General features: G+C 45.7%; 1 protein-coding gene across 5 annotated transcripts in view; it reads right to left on the bottom strand.

Moving 5' to 3' along the window:
• DAGLB (diacylglycerol lipase beta) overlaps positions 1-21,536 on the bottom strand; it is a 37,493-nt gene extending 15,957 nt beyond the window's left edge. For 2 of the 5 annotated variants that reach the window (XR_010323710.1, XM_003416610.4), the window contains exons 1-8: positions 21,046-21,205; positions 17,989-18,140; positions 8,820-8,991; positions 7,596-7,854; positions 5,842-5,964; positions 4,891-5,018; positions 2,794-2,920; positions 607-690 (exon numbers count right to left, since the gene is read on the bottom strand). Coding sequence is in view for 4 of the 5 variants with exons in the window: in XM_003416610.4 (XP_003416658.1) it covers positions 607-690; positions 2,794-2,920; positions 4,891-5,018; positions 5,842-5,964; positions 7,596-7,854; positions 8,820-8,991; positions 17,989-18,140; positions 21,046-21,140 (1,140 nt within the window). In the remaining variant the exon portion in view is untranslated. The other 3 variants (XM_064296016.1, XM_064296017.1, XM_064296018.1) reach the window with 3 other exon arrangements.
• Between the last annotated feature and the right edge of the window lie 3,759 nt (positions 21,537-25,295).

Raw genomic sequence — 25,295 nt, 5'->3', positions numbered from 1 at the left:
ATCGCTGGGTCTGGGGATCAATAATGGCGGATCTCGCTGGATCTTGAGGGGAGCAGTACACAGGGACCTGAAGGGTCAATAAGGGAGGTCCCCCAAAAGGCACACGGGGCTTGCTGGAGACCAGGGCAGGAACCATGTGGAGCAGATAAGACAGTTGTGTGACTAGCCAGCAGCACTGGACTTCTGTCCCATCTGACTGTGGGGCTTTGGGTAGGGTAGGGTCACCCTGTAGGGGCTGGCCAGGCACACCAAAGGAAGTCAGGTGGGAAGGCAGGCAAGCAGGTGTCCCTCTAAGACTCCTCCGCTGGGTGCCAGACCTGATGCTGTCCGCGTTTCTGACATTTTCCCCATTAAAAGGACAACTTCGTCCATTTTTTTCTACAAAGGGACTATTTCACAACGTTGGCTTCACTCCCGTTTCATATCCCCAGTATGTCCCTTGTCTTCCTTGTGTCTAATGCTGCTACTTAAGAATGGTTTTTCTCAGTTCTGGCACAGGGCCCCTTGGCATTGGCAGCTTGCCGGTTTTACTACCACGCATGCTCCTGGTCTCCCCTAGCGCCCACCCCCCACCTCCAGGTGTAACACCGCAGGCAAGCCCATTACCTGGAGAGACATGGTTCCTCTCACAGCAACCACAACAGATTCTTTCCTGTGATCCAGAGCCACCAGAAAGGGAAGCTCATACACCTGAGGGACAGAGAGACAGGCATGAGGCCTAAATACGAGAGCATGCACCTAACGATACGAACGAGCCCAGTCCAGGTCCTCTAATGATACAGCAGCTTATCGCTGCCACGAAACCCCGAGACCCATAACAGAAAGAAGGGGACACGTGAACTTCTCTCCCCTCAGCCTCATTATAGAGTATGATGACTTGAATACTGCATAAATGAAAACACGCCATCATCTAGGAAAGCACCTCTTGTTCTCTCTCTTAGCTTCTCTCTGACCTCTACTGTGCTGTTGTAGAGCGAACAAGATCTGACGTCACCAGGGCGTCAACGCATACATGGAGTTCTGTGGTCATCAACTACAAGTCATCCCTCCAGGCAAGGACTAGCAAGTGCTGTTCACCAGAGACCCTCTTCAGGTCACCACTAGCCTGCTACCTCCTGGGGCAGGGACCAGTCTCATCACGCGCATGGTCTCACCAGTCAGAGCCCTTCCATTGTTACTTACTCTGTACAAGTCTAGTGGGGAGTATAGACCCTAGGGGCTACAAGCAGTTAATGCACTCAACTACTTATCGAAAGGCTGGAGGTTCAAGTCCACCCAGAGACACCTTGGAAGAGAGGCTTGGCAAACTACTTCCAAAATGCCAGCCACTGAAAACCCTAAGGAGCACAGTTCTACTCTGACACACATGGGGTCACCAGGAATGGAAATCGACTCAATAGCAACTGGCAGTAAGCTGGGGTACAAAGGTTTTGGTCTTGTGTAAGTATCCTCTATCGTTTAGAAGCAGCCAGCTACGGTATGTCATTCCAGGCTCATGGCTTCAGAGTCCTGAGAGCGCACTACAAGGATGCTGGAGTTGGACTGACCCATCTGGAAACTCAGCTCTGTCTCTCCCTGCTGCGTGACCTCAAGCACATGTGCCCGTATCATCTTTGAAGAGGTTACAAGATGACTAACTCTGAAGGCTGCATGATGACTGAGAGGGGAAAACGTCTGCCTTGTGGTGGGCAATCGATAAATGCTAGCAATCATGAGGGTGACGGCCCCTCGTTTATGGAGAAAATAATACTTATCTATAGCAAGCAGAAAAGACTGCTAATTTCATTTTCTCTGTTCCCACAAGAAATTCTCACACAGTTAATTTGCATGTAGACTCCCTGAAGGCATTCATAGAACAGACAAAAACCTTCTGTGAAAAATTTCCTTCAAACATATCAGCTCTTTCTTCCATCACCACTCAGTAAAAGGCAACACAGAGCCTGCTGACGGCCCCTAAACTGAGAACACTGAGAGAATCCTGAGCCAGCACTCTTGGCCCAGATAATCTGACTTCACTGGTCTGGCGTGGCCTGGGCACCAGGATTACTGAAAGCTCCCCAGGTGATTCTAAATGCAGCTGTTCAGCAGCCACTGGGCTAGAGAGCAGTGCATCAGGGTTCCCCACTGTCTGCATCCTGGAATCGCCCGGGAGCTTAAAATTCTAGGCCTGGGTCCCATCTCCAGAGATTCTGACTGAGTTGACTGGAGCTGTGGCCCGGGCTTCCAGAGTTCTGGAAGCACCGCCATGTTATTCTATCAGGCAACAAAGGTTGAGAACGGGTGTACATCAATGGTGCGCAAATTCCGGTGCAGATGAGAAACACCTAGGGTGCTAAGACACCCCACTGAGGCTGGAGCCCGGCTCCTGTAGTTTTACCAAGTTCCCCAGGTGACAGTGACACCTACCAAGTGTGCAAACTACTGCACCCCCATGATTGAGCTCAGACCCAGAAACAAGATGACTGAACCCCAGAAATCTGTGTGGAATTTAATATCAAATTCTACTCATTGTTCTGCCGTAAAAGACAGGCTTGTGTGAAAAACACAGATTTGCTCTATCTATGTTAAACCTGGGCCAACCTGGACCCATGGACATGGGTGGGCTTCAAAGGGATCTGAGAACTCCCAAAGTCATGTGCAATACTTGGCGTGTATGTGTGTCTATGCACACTTTTCTGGGGAAACAATTCACGACTTCCACCAGAATCTCCAAGGACTCAAGGATCCAGAAGAAGCAGCACTGTCTGACCCTAAACACAATGGGAAAAGTACTGAGCACTGCCCCTGGGGTACCTGGTCATGGAAGCTTATGTGGATGAAGTCTCTGTACTGCAGGCCCGTCGTATGCAGGATGGAGCCAAAATGGCAGTGGAGCTGATCACCTCCAACCAACTCGTATTCGCTTGTTCTGCTCCTGCAACTACAAAAAGGGGGCAGGAATGTTACCGTACCGACCCGAGCGCTCCATGAAGGAGCATCAATCACCCTCAGCGTCCGTTTCCCCAGCCAACAGGAGGGTTAGAGTTTACAATGCTCAGGACTCAGCCTGGCTAACACATAATGGCCTTCAAAAGATACAAGATTTTTCTATGTGTACCTTGTACCAGAGTTTTGCTTCTAGGGTCACGTTAACGTTTTACACGTTCAAAAAATAAATTCTATCAACAAGGATGGGTGAGACCTTAGAACGGAATGCCAACGGACACAAATGAACCAAACCACTTCAAATTAATATTAAAACCACACTGAAGAAGAAACAAACAAAAAAAAGAACTGCACCCAGTACTCTATGTCTGAAGACAGAAACAATCTCAGACACTATGAAATCCATGTGTCTTTGGTAGCAGTATGGGGTAAAGCAGCTCTGAAACGATTCTCTGAGTTCTGAGGGCCGTTGTGGGGTGCCAGGGTTCTCTCTGCGGGAGGAAGTAGAGACTGACACAGTATGGGAAAAATCAAGGAAGACTCTATGGCACGGGACTGGAATTGAAAGACATCAACATAAACTCATGACTTTTACAATAAATGTATACTGGGCTGAACCACAGAAATTGCTACTTTTCTCCAACCCTGTCCACTAAAAAGGCCCAGAAGCATGGGCACACCACCTACCGCTCAGATTTTGGTTTCTAAGGACCGTTCTCCACACTAAAAGAAGAGTGTGCCTTGGAGAAATTATTCCAGGGAAAGTACAAGACAAGCCTGTAGCACCTCATTATGCTGAAAAATAAGTAAGTGCTTAAAAAATGATGGGACGTACCAAAAGGACACAGCAGCCACCCTGGGGGGCCTTAAATGAACAGGAATGAATTATAACCCACTGAGTGAAATAAGAAGCTTTGAATCCACACTGAGAATAAACTGTAGGACAGAAAAAGCTCTTCTTTACAGTAGAATGTTAACTAATGTAGAGGAAACGATGGATTTAGAACAATCTCCACTTTGCAACCACCCTGGTAATCATTAATTCAGACTAGAATCATCAACAGATGCTAAAACTACTGGATAGAAGTCTGAAGAGGAACAGAATCCTACAATGGTCTCAAAGTATCTCCCCAGAGATGACTTATTTACAAAGGGAAGAGAGAGAAGTCTTATGTGGAAAAACCTGGCAGACACCCGAGCCCAGTGATCAGTTTTAACATCACCGGCAACAGAACAAACTGCCATCCTGTGTCTCCTGCTGTGGCTACTAAGGAGGACACAACATGCCTTACGTAGCATTCCTGCCAAAAACGCCTCACTTGAATCTAATCATGAGAAAACCATCAGACAAGTGCAAATTGTGGGACACTGCACCAAATATCTGGGCTGTATTCTTCAGTATTCTTCGAAATGTCAGTATCATGGAAGAGAAAGACAGCTGAGGAACTGTTCCAAACTGAGGAGGACTAAGACATGACAGTTAAATGCAGGGTGTAATCCTGGATGGAAGGAAAAGCTGCTATAAAGAACACTACTGGGACAATTACAAGAATCTGAATAGAAGCTGTAAATTAGCTAATGATCAATGGTAACTTTCCTGAATTTTATAATTGCACTCTGGTTAGGAAAGAGAATGTCCTGGCCTTTAGGGAATACATGCTAAAGAAGTTACAGATAAAGGGGGATAACGTCTGCAACAAAATCTCAAATGGTTCAGGGGAAACAGTGTATATACACAGGGTGATATGGCACGAGTGACAAAAATAAGTCATAACTGGTGACTCTGGAGAAAGAATATGTGGGAGTCCCTTGTACTATTCTTACAAGTCTTTGAAATATTTCAAAATAGAAAGTTTTTTTTTTTTTTTTAATAGAGAAATATACGTTTTTTAGAAGATACGGCACAGTCACCCTTGCGAGCCACGTCTAGAAGGCAGACGGGTACCTCCGACCGTCCCCACCTACCAGTCCCCCCCGATCCGGCAGAGTCCTGTGAACGGGTTCCTATAGATGTAGAGGGGCCAACCGTAGGCAGCTGCTGCAAACTGCATGTAATGATGGCAGTTTTCTAACTCTGCGTCCAGATCAGCATCCTGGAAGAGAAGGAAAAGAGCTTTGTGTTTAGTGGATCCTATCATGGAGAGGACGGACACACTAAAACCCTAAACCTGACCTTGAATTTCTGATGCTTCCCTCTCTCTTCTCAGGGACTAGACCTCTCAGAGGACTTCCACAGGGAAAAGGGGGCCTTAAATACACACTGAAACGGCCTCCTCGTTTTATGGGAATGCAGCAACGCAGTGGGGATTAAGAGCAGGAGAGACTAAAGAGACTTTCTGACTCCTGGTGAAACAAGCTCATGACTTCCTGCTTGGATCCATGTACATGCCAGCAGGTTTCCATGCCAAGAACTGGGGGGTCTTAATAAGGGGCAGAAAAATACATGCAGTCTATGTGCAATGTGCCCTTTCAACAGCATTAAAAGTCTGTGGCATGAAAACGACCATCAACAAAGCTGAACTGTTCCGGCTCCCCAGACCCAGGGAAGAAAGCCGACATATGCTGGGAGACTCAGGTGCCCGCAGGAGGGATTTTTCTGACGTGTAGCATCCAATGGCCAATTTCCTAAAACAGAATGCTGTGAAAACACCCTGGGTGGTGAACAGGGCAGGAATGTGTTCCACTATGTGAACCCCAGGTGGAGAATGGGGTAGGAACAGGTTCCACTAACTGAACCGCAAGCAAGGAGGAGATGCCTCACCGGACAGGTGACCAGCTACAACCAAGAGAAGCCACAAATCAGATTCCAACCCACGTGGCTACTGAAATCGCTATTTGTCAGTCATATGTTTCTCTAAATCTATAAACAGGTATAGATACCAAAAACTCTATAATCCAATAGAAACATGGGCTTACCTGTGAGGGCTCTGGGGAATGGCTGATCACCTCATCAGGCTCCTGCTCATTCCTGATATTGTCCTGTTGCTGATGGAGAAGGGTGAGGCCCGCTGCGATGTCGCTGGGTACCAGGTCGGTGTCCTGGATGGGAAACCACAAGGGCTCATCAAAAAACCAAGGAACTGCCAACGAGTTCCTGAAAATTCAGTTTTATAGAGTTCTATAGAGCTCTGACACACATACACGCACAAACGTATATATGAATAAAGACATTCTAAAAAATATTGTTCCTTGCAGGACTTCTTCCAAACATGAGTTCCCCATCTTTTTTTTTTTTTTTTTTTTTTACTACCCCTCCCTCACACCAATCCACTGGAGAAGGTAAAATTGTTGCTGATCTAAAATGGAGCCTTGATGGTGCAATAGTTAAGGGCTCGGCTGCTAACCAAAAGGTCGGCAGTTGGAATCCACCAGTTGCTCCTTGGAAACCCTATGGGGCAGTTCTACTCTGTCCTATAGGATTGCTATGAGTTGGAACTCACTCGATGGCAACAGGTTTGGATTTCGTTTGTCTTAAAATTTTACTCCAAGTGACTTCAGCTATTTTAACCTACTTCATATGTTTTGTAAAGTCAGGGAATAAATGAATGGACAAATTCTCCATCTTTGTAGTAATGGCCAATTTTAGCGCAAATTTATATTCTCATTTCTCAAAACTCTGGAAAATTTTGTTGAAATAGAGTCCGTGGCAGAGATTTATGACACTGAACTTCCACTCACAGGGTACAGCAAGCCTCCCAAAGAACCCAGAACAAGTAAAGCAACAGAGTTAATTGTCCTGAGCCTGCCCTTGCCTTTCTTACTTCAGGGCAGATACGGAGGAGTCAGGAGCTCTCGGCCAACCCCACGCATCTCTAACCCATTAGAAAGGAAAGTGTACCAGCCTTCTCCTCCTCCTGAATATCTTAAGAAGAAGTCGGAGCACTCCCTTAAAGTTATTTATGATCCCTGCACAGGACTGTGGCTATGACCTAGCATTGGGCTACAGGGCCAGCCTTGAACGGTGCGAGGCCAGACCATACCAGAGATAGAGACAAAGACACGGGCAGGTGCGCAGGATGGCAGAGAGCTCCTCCACCCGCCATTACTTGGTCTTCACACTGAACCCAGGAGCAGTTGATCAGAGAACAAGATGAGAAAAGATCAAATCGCACATCGGGTATAAAAGGAAAAAGTATTCCCAAACCATTGGTGCCATCGCTCTAGAACAATGCTATTCTTCTGCATTGCAATAATCTATCCAAACTTTCCTTCAGAAACAGAATATTCTGTCATTTCAAACAAGAAATAAAGCCGTAAGAGGCCAAGGTCTGCTACAACCCTGGGTGCATAGTGACACTGCCCACTCCAGGATCTGCTGAGCACCAACCAGCTGGACAGAGGACACAGGAAAAGACAACTGGCTCCCAAAATGTACAGGTTCCATTATTTCATTCCTTAAAAACAAATTCAAAATCTTGACAGTGTGATAAACAGGTGTCAATTCAAGATGCAACTGACCAGGAAAGTGAGGTCTAAAAACACTCAGCTGCTCCCGGAGTGCCCATGCCCGGCAGAACACCTCCCGCTACCCCCAACGCTCCAAGACACCAAGTTCTCACCGGATGTTTTATGTGAACAGGGGGACTGGCTCAAAGGGTAGCGTGCTCATCTTAACAGAAGAGGCATTGACTTAAACAAGAAAGGGACCAAACCAGACCCCTTCAGCTTACTGAAAAGTAGGTTGAGAAAAGCTCTGCCGTACTCGAAAAAGCAACTCGAGTATGGTCGTCTTCCCCAATGCAACAGCACAAGAACTTGATTCTGGTTTCCCACAGGCTGGTAGCTGCTGTCTTGAGGCCATTAAATAACTGGCTTGAGTCATGACTATCCAGGTGACTGGGACCAGCAGAGGAATATGGAGCCATTTTCCCCCCCAGTGGGTCAAAGACAATGATAATGGTAACCACAGTGGAGGCGATGATAATCCAACTGCAAAACAGAGAGAGGAAAAGGCTTGGTGACAGTGGGCTTGACGTGCAGGGGCCAGAGCCACAGCCACCCTCCTTTGGCTTCAGTTTTTACATGGACACAACTGAGGCTCCAGTTACTGAGGAGAGTGTGGATGTCCTAGAACTTGGCTGCAGCAAGCAACTCATTTCTTCTAGAAAGTTCCTCATAAGCCCACAACTAACCCAGGCCCCACAAGAGCAGAGCCCTAAAAGTAAAGAACTACAAAAGAAAAAAGGAGCTGTCTGGACACTGGCGCAGCTGCGTCTTGTTCTCCATAGCTCCCTAACACACTGCATGCATCAGGCCCTTATTTCTTGGTAAAACCAAGAGAATCTTCCCAAATCACAGGGTACTCCGATAGGTCTTTCGTCCATGTGTTTAACTATTTACTGACTGCCCACGATGTGGACACAACAAGGGCTCATGAATGCATGTGCTGAGGAGATGAACCTCCAGGAAGTGACTGCAACTGACTGGCCATGGGACCCTGGGAAGGCAGGAACAGCGCCAAGTCTCCTTATTATAACACAGGGGATGTAACTAGATTGTCTCTAAGAGTTCCAACCTGGAAAATGCTAAAACCTTATCATTCTGGAGTACAGTTCCGTCACAATTCCTGACACTGCATTTGTTCCCACCCAACCCTTAGTTTCCGCCCTTGTTTTGGTCTTCAGTTTTCTCGCTTCTAACGAGAGAAGGAAGGACATGCAGAAGAGTGAGAAGCAGAAAGGGGGAAAATCACATCAACACGTGCATATGGGAAGATGGATCCTTAGGTCTAAAGAAGCATCTCTCTAAAACCCTCCTGATTGACTCAAAATGTCCAATTTCTAAGTGTTTGAAAGCTACACAGGGTTGTGTTGAGCTACTCAGGAAGGTTTGTTTACCGACATCTCAAATCCATTTGTGACAAGATGAAACTAAGAGAAGACGGAAGGCCTCACCTGACAACGACAGCTGCAATTACGCCATTCACAACAGTCTTGTCACACTTAACTCCATCTGCTATCCAGGCAGCCCCCAGAGATGCCCAGACCACCTCTGGCAGAAAGAGCGCTAGACGGATGTACAGCAGCTTAGACATAGATTTTCGTGGTCCAGGGTTACAGATGGTTCCTGAAATACAGAAAACATTCAGACTGGGCACTTGCCTCCTCAGAGGTGAGACATTTCCTTTCTATGAAAGTTCAGAAATCAGAGCACACGTTTGTATGGTAAGCACACTCACCCTCGACTTTTCCTATCTGTAACTGGCAATGAACAGTGAGAAAGTGAAAGATGGGAAGCATGGCAAAGTGCCTCAGGTTCATTTTTTAGACCTCCTAGGGATTAAGGCACACTTCTGGGTTCTAACAAGGTAACCAAAGAATCTGTCCAAATTGGGATACTTTCGAAAGTCTAAGGAGACATTATTAATAATTATTCTGGGACAACAGGCATAAAACAGTATAGTCCCAGGAAAACAAGATATATGGTCTCCCAAGTTCTAACAGCTAGGAAAATAAGCTCCACCATCTATTCAAGGCCTCTGTTGTTCTAGGCACATCCCAAACGCTTTTTAAACATTATTCCTTAATCTTCACAAGACTGCGATACAATTATTATTTCCACTTTGCAAACAAGGAAACTGGGGCTCAAAGAGCTTGACAGCTACTTGCTAAGACATAACCCAGGTCCACATGGCCTGGCCCTGGCCTTGCCAATGCCGGATGGGTCTCATCTTTGAGAGGCAAACAATTCCGATGTACGGGGCCATGTGAAGACGCCTAACACTTAGACATGACAGTTTACTGTATTTGTAAAACAAATCCAAGTATCGGCAGGGGACCGTATGCTTTAGTTCTTGATATAAAAAACACTGACTCTCTTCCCTTGGAAAAAAGTTTGATAAACACTAAAACCAAAACCAAACCCAGTGCTGTCGAGTCGATTCCGACTCATAGCGACCCTATAGGACAGAGTAGAACTGCCCCATAGAGTTTCCAAGGAGCACCTGGCAGATTTGAACTGCCAACCCTTTGGCTAGCTAGCAGCCGTAGCACTTAACCACTACGCCACGAGGGTTTTCCAATAAACACTAAGTAACCTTTTTTTTTTTACCATAAAAACACCACATGATTAAAACAAAAGTAGTGACTGGAAAAAAAAATCCAAGGTCTAAAGAACGATTTAGTAAGAAAATGCCTTTTAAATGCCAAAAATGAGCTTCTTTTAGAATTACTTAGAGGCACATGTTAATTGTGCTTGAATTGTGTTCCCAAAAAGATACGCTGACGCCCTAACCCCTGGTACTTGTGAATGTGACCTCATTTGGAAATAACAGAGTCTCTCCAGATGTAATTAGCTAACAGGAGGTCATACTGGAGAAGGGTGGACTCTAATCCAGTAGGACTGGTGGTGTCGTCATAAAAAGAGAAGAGATACAGGCAGATGCAGAGGGCAGACAGCCACATGGAGACAGAGGCAGAGGCTGGAGTGATGCAGCCACAAGTCTAGGAAGGCCTGGGCTACCAGAAGCCAGGAGAGACAGGGAAGGATCTCCCCCTAGAGCCTTCAGAGAGCGCGCGGCTCTGCCAACACACTGAATTCAGACTCCCAGCCTCCAGAACCGGGAGACAATCAATTTCTGTTGCTTTAAGCCACACAGTTTGTGGTACTTTGTTACGGTAGCTGGAGGAAAACTAATACAGTCGTCCCTCAGTATCCGTGGACTGGTATCGCAGGACTGCTCCCAGGACCCCTGTGGTACCAGCATCTGCAGATGCTCGAGTTCCTGATATAAAATGGTGCAGTATTTACATATAACCTACACGCATCCTCCCATATACTTTCAATCATCTCTAGATGACTTACAATATCTAACAGAATGTAAACACTATGCAAATAGCTGTTATACAGTACTGTATTATTTAGGGAATAATGATGAGGAAAAAAAGTCTGTATTTTTTCCTCCGAATCATTTTTTCCCAAATATATATATATATGTAAAAATTTTTTTCAAATATTTTTGATCTGTGGTTGGTTGAATCTGTGGCTATGAAACGTGCAGATACGGAGATCCAGCACGGGGTTTGGTTTGGTTTTGGGGATTATGTAACAAGAGCCAGTCAGCCCAGCAGAAACAGGAGGCAACACGGGCATACACACAGCTTCCTGAAGGGCGGGGACTCCTAATACGGAAATGCTGCAATGCTGTCAGTAGCGTCTGGGCTCGGAACGCCAACGGTCAGGATAACTATCAATAAGGCACTCTGCTGCCACCGAGTCAAGTCCGACTCATAGCGACCCTACAGGACAGAGTGAAACTGCCTCCGAGGGTTTCCAAGGCTGTGCTCTTTTTTTTTTCTAATTTTTATTGTGCTTTAAGTGAAAGTTTACAAATCAAGTCAGTCTCTCACACAAAAACTTACATACACCTTGCTACACGCTCCCAACTGCTCTCCCCCTAATGAGACAGCCCGCTCCCTCCCTCCACTCTCTCTTTTCGTGTCCTTTTCGCCAGCTTCTAATCCCCTCCACCCTCTCATCTCCCCTCCGGGCAGGAGATGCCAACATAGTCTCAAGTGTCCACCTGATCCAGGAAGCTCACTCCTCACCAGCATCCCTCTCCAACCCATTGTCCAGTCCAATCCCTGTCTGAAGAGTTGGCTTCGGGAATGGTTCCTGTCCTGGGCCAACAGAAGGTCTGGGGGCCATGACCACCGGGGTCCTTCTAGTTTCAGACCATTAAGTCTGATCTTTTTACGAGAACTTCACTGCTCTCCTGTTCCCTCAGGCGTTGTCTATTGTGTTCCCTCTCAGGGCAGTCATCAGTTGTAGCCGGGTACCATCTAGCTCTTCTGGTCTCAGGCTGATATAGTCTCTGGTTTATGTGGCCCTTTCTGTCTCTTGGGCTCATAATTACCTTGTGTCCTTGGTGTTCTTCATTCCCCTTTGATCCAGGTGGGTTGAGACCAACGAATGCATCTTAGATGGCCACTTGCTAGCATTTAAGACCCCAGACACCTCTCTTCAAGGTGGGATGCAGAGTGTTTTAATAGATTTTATTATGCCAATTGACTTAGATGTCCCCTGAAATCATGGTCCCTAACCCCTGCCCCTGCTACACTGGCCTTCGAAGCATTCAGGTTATTCTTTGCTTTTGGTTTAGTCCAGTTGTGTCGACCTCGCCTGTATTGTGTGTTATCTTTCCCGTCACCTAAAGTAGTTCTTATCTACTATCTAATTAGTGAATACTCCTCTCCCACCCTCCCTCCCTCCCTCTTCTCGTAACCATCAAAGAATATTTTCTTCTGTTTCAAGTATTTCCTGAGTTCTTGTAATAGTGGTCTTATACAGTATTTGTCCTTTTGCAACTGACTGATTTCACTCAGCATAATGCCTTCCAGATTCCTCCATTTTATGAAATGTTTCACAGATTCCTCACTGTTCTTTATTGATGCGTAGTATTCCATTGTGTGAATATACCACAACTTATGTATCCATTTATCCACTGATGGGCACCTTGGTTGCTTCCATCTTTTTGCTATTGTAAACAGTGCTGCAATAAACCTGGGTGTGCATATATCTGTTTGTGTAAAGGCTCTTATTTCTCTAGGATATATTCCAAGGATCGTATGGTAGTCCTATTTCTAGCTTTTTAAGGACCAAGGCTGTAATCTTTATGGAAGCAGACTGCCACATCTTTCTCCCGTGGAGAGGCTGGTGGGTTCGAACCACTGACCTATGCGTCACTGCACCACCAGGCTCCCTTATAATGGGCTAGTGAAGTAAATACATAAAGAAGGGAGCAAGGGAAGTATTCTGATTATGGTTCCAGAAAAGAAACAAGATGATAAAGAAAATCAGTGTGTGTGTGTCTGTGTTTGTGTTGCAGTGTGGACTAGCTGTGGCAGTAGATGTGTGTGTGTGTCTGTGTGTGTCTGTGTCTGTGTGTCTGTGTGTGTGCCGCAGTGTGGACTAGCTGTGGCAGTAGGTGTCATCATGCCAATGGCCCTGTAATTAAGGAGCACACACAGCTACATTCCTGAGTGGAATGTCCTCAACACAGCCTCCCTTAAGTAACCCGATCATCCTCCAGTTAAGGCCAGGCAACGAAAAAGATCTTTCTGTTCAACCCCTGGAGTTGCTGCAGGAACCCTCAGTAGCAGCAGAGGAGCAATGAGCTCTTGAGACACAAACGCAGGTGAGATGCAAAGTGATGGCCTACCATCGGGCCCAAACACGACAGAGGCAGAACAGCAGCCCCTGGATGACAAGGGTGCTCTTAACGTAAATCAAAGACTGACATCACCAGGGCAGACCTCCCCCAATTAAACCTCCCACAAGGCAGGAACAACGGGACGTCCTCTGGGAAGTTCTCAAATAAAAAACAGAAGCTACTGCAGCAGCATCGATAGATTTTTCTGTATTTCTGACCAAGCAAAGGAGGGCAGGTAACTACACAAACATCAGACTTTGGGATAAAGGGTCTGACAGCCATGCTGTTTCTTCTGGAGACGTATGCCAGCGAAAAGCTACATAAACGCTGCCTTGTAGCGAAGACAGCAGATGAATTATCCAGATGACTTATGAAACAGAAGGGGCAAGGTAAACTATCCATGAATCGTGGAAGATCTGCAAATTGTGCCAAGAGTTACTTAAAAATACACTTAAACTTAACAATTGATAAACCAAGAAACAAACAAAATCACTGATTTTGGGGAGATAACGTGTAAATGGTACAATGTTCAAACAGTTGAAGTAGGTACAAAGGAAATATTAAGCCTCCCCCGACCCCAACTCGTTCCTGTTACGGAACAGGAAGAAAACTGGTAAACTAGAAGTAACCTAGTCATCTGTGTCTCCTCCCAGGGATAGTCTGTGCATAACAAAACACCTACAGCCTTAAGAAAAATGTAGCAAACTATATACAATGTCCCCCACCTCAGCACACTGGAAATCATTCCTTACGGGTTCACTGAGCATCTGCTCCTTTGTAACACACCCACAGTAGACCATCACACCTAGCCTGCAGCCTACTGACACACACTTGAAACCAAACCTGTTGCCATCGAGTCACCTGCGACTCTTAGCGACCCTACAGGACAGAGTTGAACTGCGCCATAGGGTTTACAAGGAGCGGCTGGTGGATCCAAACTGCCTACCTTTTGGTTAGCAGCCGAATGATAAATAACTGAGCCACCAGGGCTCCAACAGCCACTTAAGTGTCTCCAATCTTTTGTTCTCACAAACAATACTACAATGAATATCTACTATAAGTACTTCTTTGTACATGTGCAAATATATAGAAAAAGCTAGTATGCATGTGTGCACCCGCACGTCTGTCATTTGTAGTCATTTGCAGTTTCTCTGAATTGTCTGTTCATGTTCTTTGCCCATTTTTCTATTGACTATTGGTTTTTTTCTTGTTTGTTTGTTTGTTGTTGTTAGTAGCCATTGAGTCAATTCTGGTTCATGGTGACCCCGTGTGTACAGAGAACTGCTTCATAGTATTTTCAAGGCTGTGACCGTTCAGAAGCAAATTACCAGGCCTGTCTTCCAAGGTGCCTCTGGGTGGGTTCAAACAGCCAACCTTTTGGCTATTTCTTGTTGTTAGGTGCTCTCGAGTTGATTTTCTATTTACGGCGACCCAAGGTGACAGAGCAGAACTGCCCCGTAGGTTTTCTTGGCTGTAATCTTTATGGGGGCAGATCGCCAGGTCTTTCTCTAATGCTTTACCTTTGCACCACCCAAGGACTCCTGTTTATGTGTAGAAGCCCTTATGTAGTAAGGGCTCCTATATATATTTGTAGAAGCCTTTACATATTAGGGTGATTGGGTTTTTGTCTCATTTTTCCCATTTGCCTTTTTTTTAACTTTCTTTATAGTATTCACAAAATGTTTTTAAAAAGGCGTTTGCTATTAATTATTTGGAACAAATGGGCAATTAAGCCAATTTTGTTATATTACTTTCAGTTTAGTTGGGATATCTCTAGCCATGACTAATAGAAAATCCAACTCAAACTGGTTTAGAAACAGTAAGTACATGTACTGGCTGGAAGAACAGGAAGTCCAGAGGCAGCCTAGGCACGAGGCTGCCCTGCCCAGTGGCCCCGGCTCCACCTCCCTGACATTCTTGCAGCTCTGCCTGCCCTACACTGAGCTTGGGCTCTGAGTGGAGATACAGCAGCACTCCTGCAACTCATCCATGCACAGCATCATCCAGAGGGTCAACAACATGCTGCTTCTGGATCCTTCTGAGAGGAGCAAGGACTTTCCCAGAACCCCCCAACAAACTCTCTCCGAATTTCACTGGCCCCAGTCGGCCCACGTCCACTTCTAAACATTGGAATCACTCCAGGAGCTGGCACAGGACTTCTCTGACACATACTTGGTATATGAGGGGTGGAGAGGACTCCTGAACAAAACCAAGTTCTATTCGGAGGTGGTGGCTGGGGAGGCAACCCACAACACCCCTGTGATCTGCAAATGTTTTCTGAGCGCTGTGCAATGAGTGTATGGCAGTGCAGGTGCTATGCAACTATCTAGAAGGAGGAGCTAAGTGAACATGGGCACCCACCACGGGCTCTGACTATACCTGAAACCACCAAAAATATCTGAAAAAAAAACAAATATTTAAGGGAAAAAGAAGTTTACACTTACTTCTTCCAGTCTGAATCTGTCATTACAGTGGTCTAACCAGGAGGTAAGGTAAACAAAAAGTACAAATAAACTAGGTAATGCTTGATCTGAAATGACACCATACTAAGTTCTTTACCTTTTAGAAATCCTGCTTTCACTGAAAAGCTCCAGCGTGCCAGGGCTCCATATGCACATCAGCTTTCTTCCTCTTGAGCATCCAGCACCAACTATAATCCAGGCTTAGGGGACTGACCCCGACCACAGGACTGGGTCTTCTTTAACCCAGACCCGTATTTTTATGCAAATAACGCATCTTCTATGTTTGTTTGCCCCCGCGCCGTGAGGTATTTTCATAAATGCCGCTGTGCCATTTTGTTTTACATGTTGCTGTTTAAAAAAAAAAAATTAGCATAGTACACTTGTGAAAATACCTTGCTGGGGGAGGAACCGGTTGGCAAACATAGAAAATGTGCGTTATTTGTGTAAAAATATGGCATTCATGTTTAGAATCGATACTAAACCACAGAAGAGCCCTATTTCCTATATATTACTAGAGTAAGCGGGCACATTCACGCCTCTTGGTCACCCCAAAACCTGAAGCTCTTTTTCTCATGAAAACACTTTGTCACAGACATCTCACCCCTCGACATTTCTCCTTACGAACCATCACCTTATAAATTTCAGCCCATCATTCCAGAGGGTCAAATCTTGATTCCATTACCCTATCTATCTGCCACCTCCTCCCAGTTTTATCACCATCATCATCTATAATCTGATAGGCATGCCTCCTACACTCCCATTCAGGCAGTGATAAAACACTAAAATTAAAGTGCAACACTTGAGTGGTGCTGAGAGGCCTGAGGGCAGGGCCCTGTGGCATGCCATCTGGCCCTGCCTTCGATGAAGACCTATTTACTAACGCATTTCTTCATCAGTCACCAGAGTGCACAGTTCCTCCTATGAACCACAGCGATCAAGCAGGGAAGATTTCCAGTATCTTCAGAGACTTTCTCAGATAAGTGATTATATGCAGAAAATCGTAACACACACAAAAAAAATTATCATTAGCAATAGCTGTAACCAGGGCTTCGAACAGGTTTGAACCACTTCAGTCATGGCCAAGCAAAACCAGAACAGATCCAAATTTTTAAACTTTAGGTGATCCAGAACCTAACTAGAACAGGAAAAATTACTGGTCAAAGCCCTGGAATAAGAGACTCAGAAGAGGCAGAGTGAGACCTTTCAGGGGCCTGATGCATGAGATTGGATTATTGGCAGGACTGAGGAGAGCGACACACATTCAAAATGGCACTGTCAGCAGCCACCTTTGAGTGAGCCACCGCTGTTTCCGACTCTGAGCAAAATCCAATGGGCAAAAGATTTGGTTGCTATGCAACACATGTGCTGCCCTTGTTTTCTAAGAGGGAGATTATGTTTCTAGCAGTGCTTCAACCTGTAATTTCTCTTGTTCTGATTTACCCAAATTTTAAAAATTTGAATCTGTTCCTGTGTCGCTTCCTCAGCCATGAATGAACTGGGAAGAAATGATTCAAAGCCCTGGTTGTAACCCTTACAACTCAGTAACAATAAAGCAAATAACCCAATTTAAAATTGGTTAAGGATCTGAATAGACATTCCTCCAAAGAAGATACACAAATGGCCAATAAACACATGAAAAGGTGCTCCCTATTGATTAACCATCAGGGAACTGGAAACCAAAACCACAATGAAATAACCAACTCACACCCAAGAGAATGGTTATAATCAAAAAGCCAGAAAACAAGTGTTTGCAAGGAAATGGAGAAACTACAACCCTTATACACTACTGGTGGGAATATAAAATGGTGTAACTGCTCTGAAAGCAGTCTGGCAGTTTCTTAAAATATTAAACATAGAAGTACCCTATGACCCAGAAATTCTACTCCTAGGTATATAGCCAAGAGAAATGAAAACCTGTCCACCTAAAAGCTTGTATGTAAATGTTTGTAGCAGTAATATTCATAATAACAAAAACTGGAAACAAGCCAAATGTCCATCAACTGATGAATGCATAAACAAATTGTGGTCTATCCATAGAAAGGAATTACTATTCAGCCAAAACAAGGAATGAAGAACTAATACATGCTACGACCTGGATGAACCTTGAAAACATTATGCCAAGTTTAAGAAGCCAGACTAAAAGCCCCCATAGCATATGATTTCATTTATATGATGTCCAGAATAGGCAGAGAGAAATTAGATTAGTAGTTGCCTAGAGCTGGGAAAATTAGGGGGAAATGGAGAGTGACTGCTAATGGGTATGGAATTTCTCTTTGGGGTGCTGAAAATGTTCTAAAATTGACTGTTGCAATGGTTCCACAACTCTGTGACTACACTAAAAACCACTGGATTATACACTTTAAGTGGGTCGATTGTATAGTATGCAAATTATATCTAAATTAAGCTGTTAAAATGAAGAATAGGTGTAAAATAGAAAAAGCTTCTTTTTACCTTTCATGCTGACATACACAATGGCGGACACAGCACATATAATAACCGCCAGGAGAACAATGAGAACAATCAAGTAACTGCTGAGCAGGGCTCCACCAGCACAGTCGAGCTTCTCTCTGTGCATGAGATACAAAGCCAGAATGCCAACCCACCTGTCGAGAAAAAAGAGAGTCAGAAAAGGAATCCAGAGATTCACGTCTGCGTTCTAAGACATAATACAAAGAAATAAAAAGAGCCAATATGAAGGACCCCGGACGTCATGGTCCCCAGACCTTCTGTTAGCCCAAGACAGGAACCATCCCAAAGCCAACTCTTCAGACAGGGATTGGACTGGACAATGGGATAGAAAATGATACTAGTGAAGAATGAGCTTCTTGGATCAAGTAGACACATGAGACTATGCCGGCATCTCCTGTCTGGAGGGGAGGTGAGAGGGCAGAGGGGGTCAGACGCCGGCCAAATGGACAGGGAAGGAGTGTGGGGTCTCATAAGGGGGAGAGCTATTAGGAGTATATACCAATGTGTATATAAATTTTTGTATGAGAGACTGACTTGATTTGTAAACTTTTACTTAAAGCACAATAAAAACTAAAAAAAAAAAAAGGAGCCAGTATTTTCCAAAACAAGGTAAAGTTTGCTTTGGAATATAGTTTTCATTAAGAACAGATCAACCACGCTGACAGAATGGGAAAAAAATGTGGACAGAATTCATATTCTCAGAAAGTCCTAACTTACTGGACCAGTTGAGATGCCCCAAGACTACGCCCTGAGATACTCTTTAAACCTTGAACCAAAACTATCCCGAGGTCACTTTTTAGAGAAATAACAGGTTGGCACACAAAATAAAGGATATTACCCATGAGTATAGAGCTGCATTAAAAAACCATCTCTATGAGACCAAAAGATCAACAATTACTCTAAAGTAAAGATGAGAAGATAAGGGGGCAGGGATGGAAACAGACCAACCAGAACAGAAATAAATAAAATGTTGACACACTACAAAAAATGTAATTAATGTCACTAAACAATTTGTGTAGAAATTGTCAAATGGGAACCTAATTTGCTATATAAACTTTCACCAAACACAAAAAAAAAATTAAAAAAAAAAAAGATTTGCTAAGCCAACTAAAGAGTGTGCCTTTTTTTTGTAATGAGTTACAATTTCATGCTTATATAATACGGCTCTCATGCCTGCTCTAATACACGAGAGGCATTTAAAACCAAAAGCAAGCAAATATGACATGAGCTGCTGGAAAAGAGCCCCATCACGACTCAGAAATACACAACTAGTAAACCACCAAACGATATGCTTGCTGAATTATTAATGAGAAAATTTTTACGCCTGTGGACCAACAAAAAACACTCATGATCTTGTGAGTGTCACATAAACCTGAGAGGACGGCAAGCAAGTCATACAAAGATGTTCCATGGGGAACACGGATCAACTTGAAAGGACGAAAATACTGTGGACTCAAATATTAGCACCAAGCAATGGAACTAACAAGTGACCCATCCATCACTAGAGGTGTTTAAGCAGAGGACAGAGCTCCACTTGGCAAGAACTCAAGAAAGAATTCAAGCTCAGAAGTGAAACTGGACTAAAGAACCTCATGTTTTTGTCAGTCTTGTGATAATATTATGACTCTGTGTCTAAAAATAATAATGAGGAAATAATCTCAGGTGGGCCTGGCCCTGAGAATTATAAAGCTACTGAGAAGCAGCTCATAACATTTCATGTTTTTATATTTCTGTCCCCTCATGAATCTACTTTTATTGTTGAGAACTTACACAGCAGAACATACACCAATTAACAATTTCTGCATATACAATTCAGTGACACTGATTACATTCTCCAAGTTGTGCGATCATTCGTGCCCTCCTTTTCCAAATTTTCCCTCCCCGATTAACAAAAACTCACTACCCGTAAACTTCCTATCTAGCTTTTCCAGTTGCTGTAGTTAATTTGTTCCCATAAAGACAGTTCTTTAAATCAGCAAAGCAGACATTCTCTACTAATTAAGCTAAACTACTGTTTAGTTTAAAGAAGACATCAGAGGGTATTTTTGGTTTAAAGTGTCCAGGTTCATCCAGCCTCCATGGCTCCAGGAAGTCTGGAGTCCATGAACGTTTGAAATTCTGTTCTGCATTTTCCCCCTTCTGATCAGGATTCTTCTATAGAACCATCGATCAAAATGTTCAGTAATGATATAGTCTCAACAACCACCACAAAACAAGTAAAAAAAAAAAATGTTCAGTAATGGTAGCCAGGCACCGTCCAGAAGAATCTACCTTTTAAAAAAATAACAATTACATTATTCCTTAGCCAGACCCTGTGAGAACAGACTTTATGCTCCAAATGCCACTTCCCACTGATTCCAAAAGGAGCTAGTTTGAAAGGAAATTCACAATTTCAAAAGCAAAGTATACTTCAAGCCTGTCTGCTTCTCCTGGAATTCAGCCCCACTCAATGGGTAGTGGCACCCTGGCAGAGCAATGATGTAGGGCTTGGCTGCTAACCAACAGATGGCAGATTTCCAGCAGGGCTCCTTGGAAACCCTATGGTGCAGAGTTCAACTCGGTCCTATAGGGTCGCTAATAAGTCGGAATCGACTTCACCGCAACGGGGTTTTTTGTTTTGTTTTGTTTTCAATAGGTAGTATTTGCCAGTTTCCACTTCATTGATTCAAGACGCTGTGCTTTCCCAAGCAGAGTGATCACACGAGTGGCTGCCCCTGGTTCTAAACAGAAACTCTCGGCTCGGACTCGGAAAGAGCTCCCGAGGCCACCCCACTGCCTGGCGATGATGTCCTCGCGGCTCCCGGGGCCACGTCTCGGCGCCGCACACAGAGGAGGGACCGTGCCCTGCAGCGCGGAAGTCCGGACAAGGCCTACCCTCTCGGGGCTCCGGTCTGCTATCTGTGCCACGGGGACCACGCACGGCCAGCGCCGGGCACCGCGCTGGGCACACGGTCGGCGCTCGGCAGGCTGGCGCCCCTGTCACTCGCGGCCGCTCGCGCCCCGCGCTCTCCTCGGCCCGGACCAGCCGCCCGCCCTTACCACAGCACTCGCAGGCACAGCTCGAAGAACCCTGGGAAGACCAGGTCGTCACTGGCAATGGCCCAGCGCCGGCCAAAGAGCACCAAGCCGGGCATGGCGATGGCTCCGCCGCCCGACCTCGGGCCGACCCGCCGCGCACCTCAAGCCCCGGAGCCCCGCGCCCTTCCGACTCCGCCTCCAACCTGGCGCGCGCATACCCGAAGGCGGGCCCGGCGCATGCTCACTTTGAGGCAGGGGCCAGGGCCCGCTCACGCCTAAGCGGAGGCGGGCGCACGCGCACTGCGCCCCGCTGCCCCTGGCGCACTCTGAGCCTCCGCGTAGTCGCTTACCCGGAGCGACCGACGGACTTTATGGAAGTTCTGCGTGTTCCAGCAGCCCGTTCTGTTAATACTTTCATTTTATAGAAGAGGACCCTCTGGGCCCGGATGTGGTATTCAGGTCTGTGAGACTCCGGAGCCTGTGACGAAGTTGCCGCCCTCTCCGCCCCCCCCCCCCCCACTGTACCAGGAACACCCCCTGAGCACCCTTGCTCTAGCTCAGAACCTGAAACTCCAGCGGGCAGCTTGGAAGGGGGAAAGGACTGGGGAATGGCCCGATCGACCCTCGGTCCTCCCTAGCAGGTCGTCTTCAGTGCCGGTGAAGCTGCCTCCTAAATACTGCTCAGGTCTGAGCCTCCTTCCTCTCGTGCCTGGAGGGTCTGCCTCCTTTTGCCCTTCTCCTCCGCCCCCCCCCCCCCCCACTGCATGCCCCACACAGCAGCCGGGGTGACCTGGTTGAACTGTCGACCAACCCATTCTGTTTAGGATCGTGCAGGCTGCTGTTTGTATATAAAATAGGATCCGACCCCTCCCAGGGGCCTCCCTGGAAACCACACACCAAAGGTTTGGGAATGTCACTCCCCGGCCGCCTGGGCTACTTACTCTTTCCCTCCATCACCCACTCACTGCCTGATGCCTCTTTCCCCCTGAAACACATCAAGCTTGTTCTCCTCCGAAGGCTTTTACATTCCTGTTCTCTCTGCCGGGAATCCACCTCCGACAGGTATTGCCTTGTCATTCTGCCTTCGTGCCGCCCTCAGCTCAAGTGCCATTGACTCAGGGACCTTCCCTGACCACCTTACCAGTGGGGTTCCTAGGGAGGTGTGAGGTAACACCAAAATGACTGTCTATAAATTTTTTGTGTAGTGTTTCACCAAAATTTATTTTTTACAAAAATATTCTGTAGTTATTAACAAATATTTTTTGTAAACCTAGCTTACATGTATCAATATACATGTAAACTCTATGCTAATGTACTTTTTGAACTTTCTAATGTGCTCCAGTCAGAACTGGCATTATAACCCAACTCAAGTGAATTCCTCTTCACCGGCTACAAGCACACGCTGTTGTTTTCTTGCTGCTGGTGTTTTTATAGTCGCTGATTTTGTCAAATTTTCTAGTGTTTTAGCTTCAATATTGAGGTAATTAGTATTTGTGAACCTGTATCAGTAACTTTTTTGAGAATAAGGTAGTAATTAAAGGAAAAGGAGTGATATACAGAATTACAATTTACGAGTAGCATTAGTACAAAAAACATTACTAAGGATTCTGTATGGGCTGGTACCGGAGGAGGTCCATGGAAGTGGTGTCACCAACTCTGGTGGTGCCACAGCACCTTCCCTAAAATAGTCTGATTTTAACACTCTGACATCTTACCCTCTTGAAGACCCCTGAAGGAACTTCAGACTTGGATAATCTTGACACTTGTTTAATGAGTTTATTCAATAAATACTCAATATTCAGCAACTATTCAGGATGCTCTGTTATGTGCATACCAGTACCAGTTGCTGTCCAGTCGATTCTGACTCATGGTGACCCCACGTGTGCAGAGAGCTACTCCATAGAGTTTTCAAAACTGTGACTTTTCGGAAGCAGATCACCAGACCTGTCTTCCAAAGCACCTCTGGATGTGTTTGAACTGCCAACCTTTCAGTTAGTAGCCCGACACTTAAGTCTTTGCGCCACCCAGGGACTTCTGGTATGCGCATGTTGTTGCTGGGTGCCATCCGGTAGATTCCAACTCATGGTGACTCCATGTGACAGCACAGAACTGCCCTATAGTTTTTAAGGCTGTGATCTTTATGGGAGCACACTGTCAGGTCTTTCTCCCATGGAGCAGCTGGGTGGGTTTGAACCGCCAACCTTTCACTTAGTAGCTGAGCACTTAGCCATTGCCCTACCAGGGCTCCTTACTATGTGCATAGCAGGGAACAAGATGGACAAGGATCCCACGCTCATGAAACTTACACTGTAAGGGGGGGAGGGGGAGAACAGGTAATCACCAAACGTAGATGATGCCAGGGAGTGACTAAGTACTATGAAGAAAGCTAAAGCAGGGTAAGAGAATAAAGACGGATGGGTGTGTCATTCATTGTTTTGGTGACAGTGAAGTGAGGTGTTTGCCAAAAGACGCTCAGGTTTAAAGCACCCAAGTGGAAACTAAAACAAAGATGAGTATTACATTTTAGTATTATAAAAAGTATCCTGTCTCCGTTCAAAAGGGTTAGTGCTGTATTATGCTGAGACTTGCTTTTAAATTGCAGGGATAAAAGAGTGAATTGTTTCAAAGCTGAAGAAACAAGATTCCACTCTGCCAAGGCCATACTAGGCAAAGCGCCACATTCAGCCACTAGAGGGCGAAGGCACACAGAAAATACCGGCATGGAGCCTAACCCAATCAGGGGCTCCTAAGACCTCAGGTGAGTGGTTTTGGAAGGTTTCTAGGACCGTTTCTATACCTCTGTGGCACAGTGGTTAGGACCTCAGGCTGCTAACAAAAAGGTCAACAGTTCAAATCCACCAGCCACTCCTTGGAAACCCTATGGGACAGTTCTACCCTGTCCTAGAGGGTCACTGAGTTGGAATCAACACGATGGTAATGGGTTTGATTTTGGTTGGGATTCCTCTCATCAGGAGCCCTGGTGTTTCGGTGGTTAAGCACTTGGCTGCTAAGCGAAGGGTCGGTCAGCTGTTAGAACTCACCAGCTGCTCCATGGGAGAAAGATGCAGCAGTCAGCCTCCATAAAGATCATAGCCTTGAAAACCTATGGGGCAGTTCTGCCCTGTCCTGTAGGATCAGAGTCGGAATTGACTCAATGGCACACAATTCCTCTCATAAAAGCCCCGGTGGCGCGAAGGTTAAGCGCTCAGCTGCGAACCAAAGATTAGCTGTTCCAACCTTACCCAGCTGTTCCATGGGAGAAAGATCTGCTCCGTAAAGATTACAGCGTAGAAAACACCATGGGGCAGTCCTTCCCTGTCACACGGAGTCACTGAGTCGGAATTGACTCCAGGGCACCTAACAACATTCCTCTCGTAGGAGTCCCTGTGTGGTGCAAACTGTTACCACGCTTGAGTGCTAACCAGAAGGTTGGAGATTCAAGTCCACACAAAGGCACTTTAAGAAGGGCCTGGCAATCTCCTTCCAAAAAATCAGCCATTGAAAACTCTCTGGAGCAGTTAGTTCTACTCTGACATACACGGGGTCACTGAGTTGGAGTCAACTGGATGGTAACTGGTTTATTTTGAATTCCTCTCATAAGAAGGGTTCAGAACCTTCGGCAAAACTGACCAGTTATCAAACAGGCTAGAAGAGTTCTTGCCAGAATCACTTCTTGGCTAGCTTTTGAAGCTGCTGTCTCAAGCTAATCAGAGATGAAAAGGGGCTCCTGAGGTGCTGATTACTTAATGGGTAGGGATCTCTCTGCTGAGCTCTACCAACATTTGCTCATTTAATTCTCCCGGAATCCCTGAAAAGCAGCAGTTGCTCCATGTAACTGAGTGGGGACAAGGCTCATGCTAAGCTACAAGTGTAGAGAGCCAAGACTCCAACATAAACCTGACCGCACAGTCTGTGCTGCATGACTTATGGTTCCCATAAGTCACCTATGATTTCTATTTAAAGATTAGTTTGATTTTTCCACGAAATGGCCCAAGTGACACAGTGGTTAAAGCACTCAGCTGCTAACCGAAAGGTTGGTGGTTTGAGAGAAAGATGTGGCAGTCTGCTCCCGTAAAGATTACAGCCCTGGAAACTTATGGGGTGGTTCAGCTCTGTGCTACAGGGTTGCTAGGAGTTGGAATCAACTCTAAGGCAGTGGGTAGTGCATCTTTGAAAAGGCTGGGCTGGTTCTTCTCTAGCAAGGTCTTTCCACCTGCAAACTTTTTTCTTGCTACCTGTTTCTCTTTCCACCACAGACTGTAAGGAAACAG

This window comes from Loxodonta africana, chromosome 12 (assembly GCF_030014295.1).
Source record: "Loxodonta africana isolate mLoxAfr1 chromosome 12, mLoxAfr1.hap2, whole genome shotgun sequence".
NCBI classification, from domain to species: Eukaryota; Metazoa; Chordata; class Mammalia; order Proboscidea; family Elephantidae; genus Loxodonta; species Loxodonta africana.
Note: the sequence above shows the minus strand (reverse complement) of the source record. Positions and strands in the feature narration are given on the sequence as shown.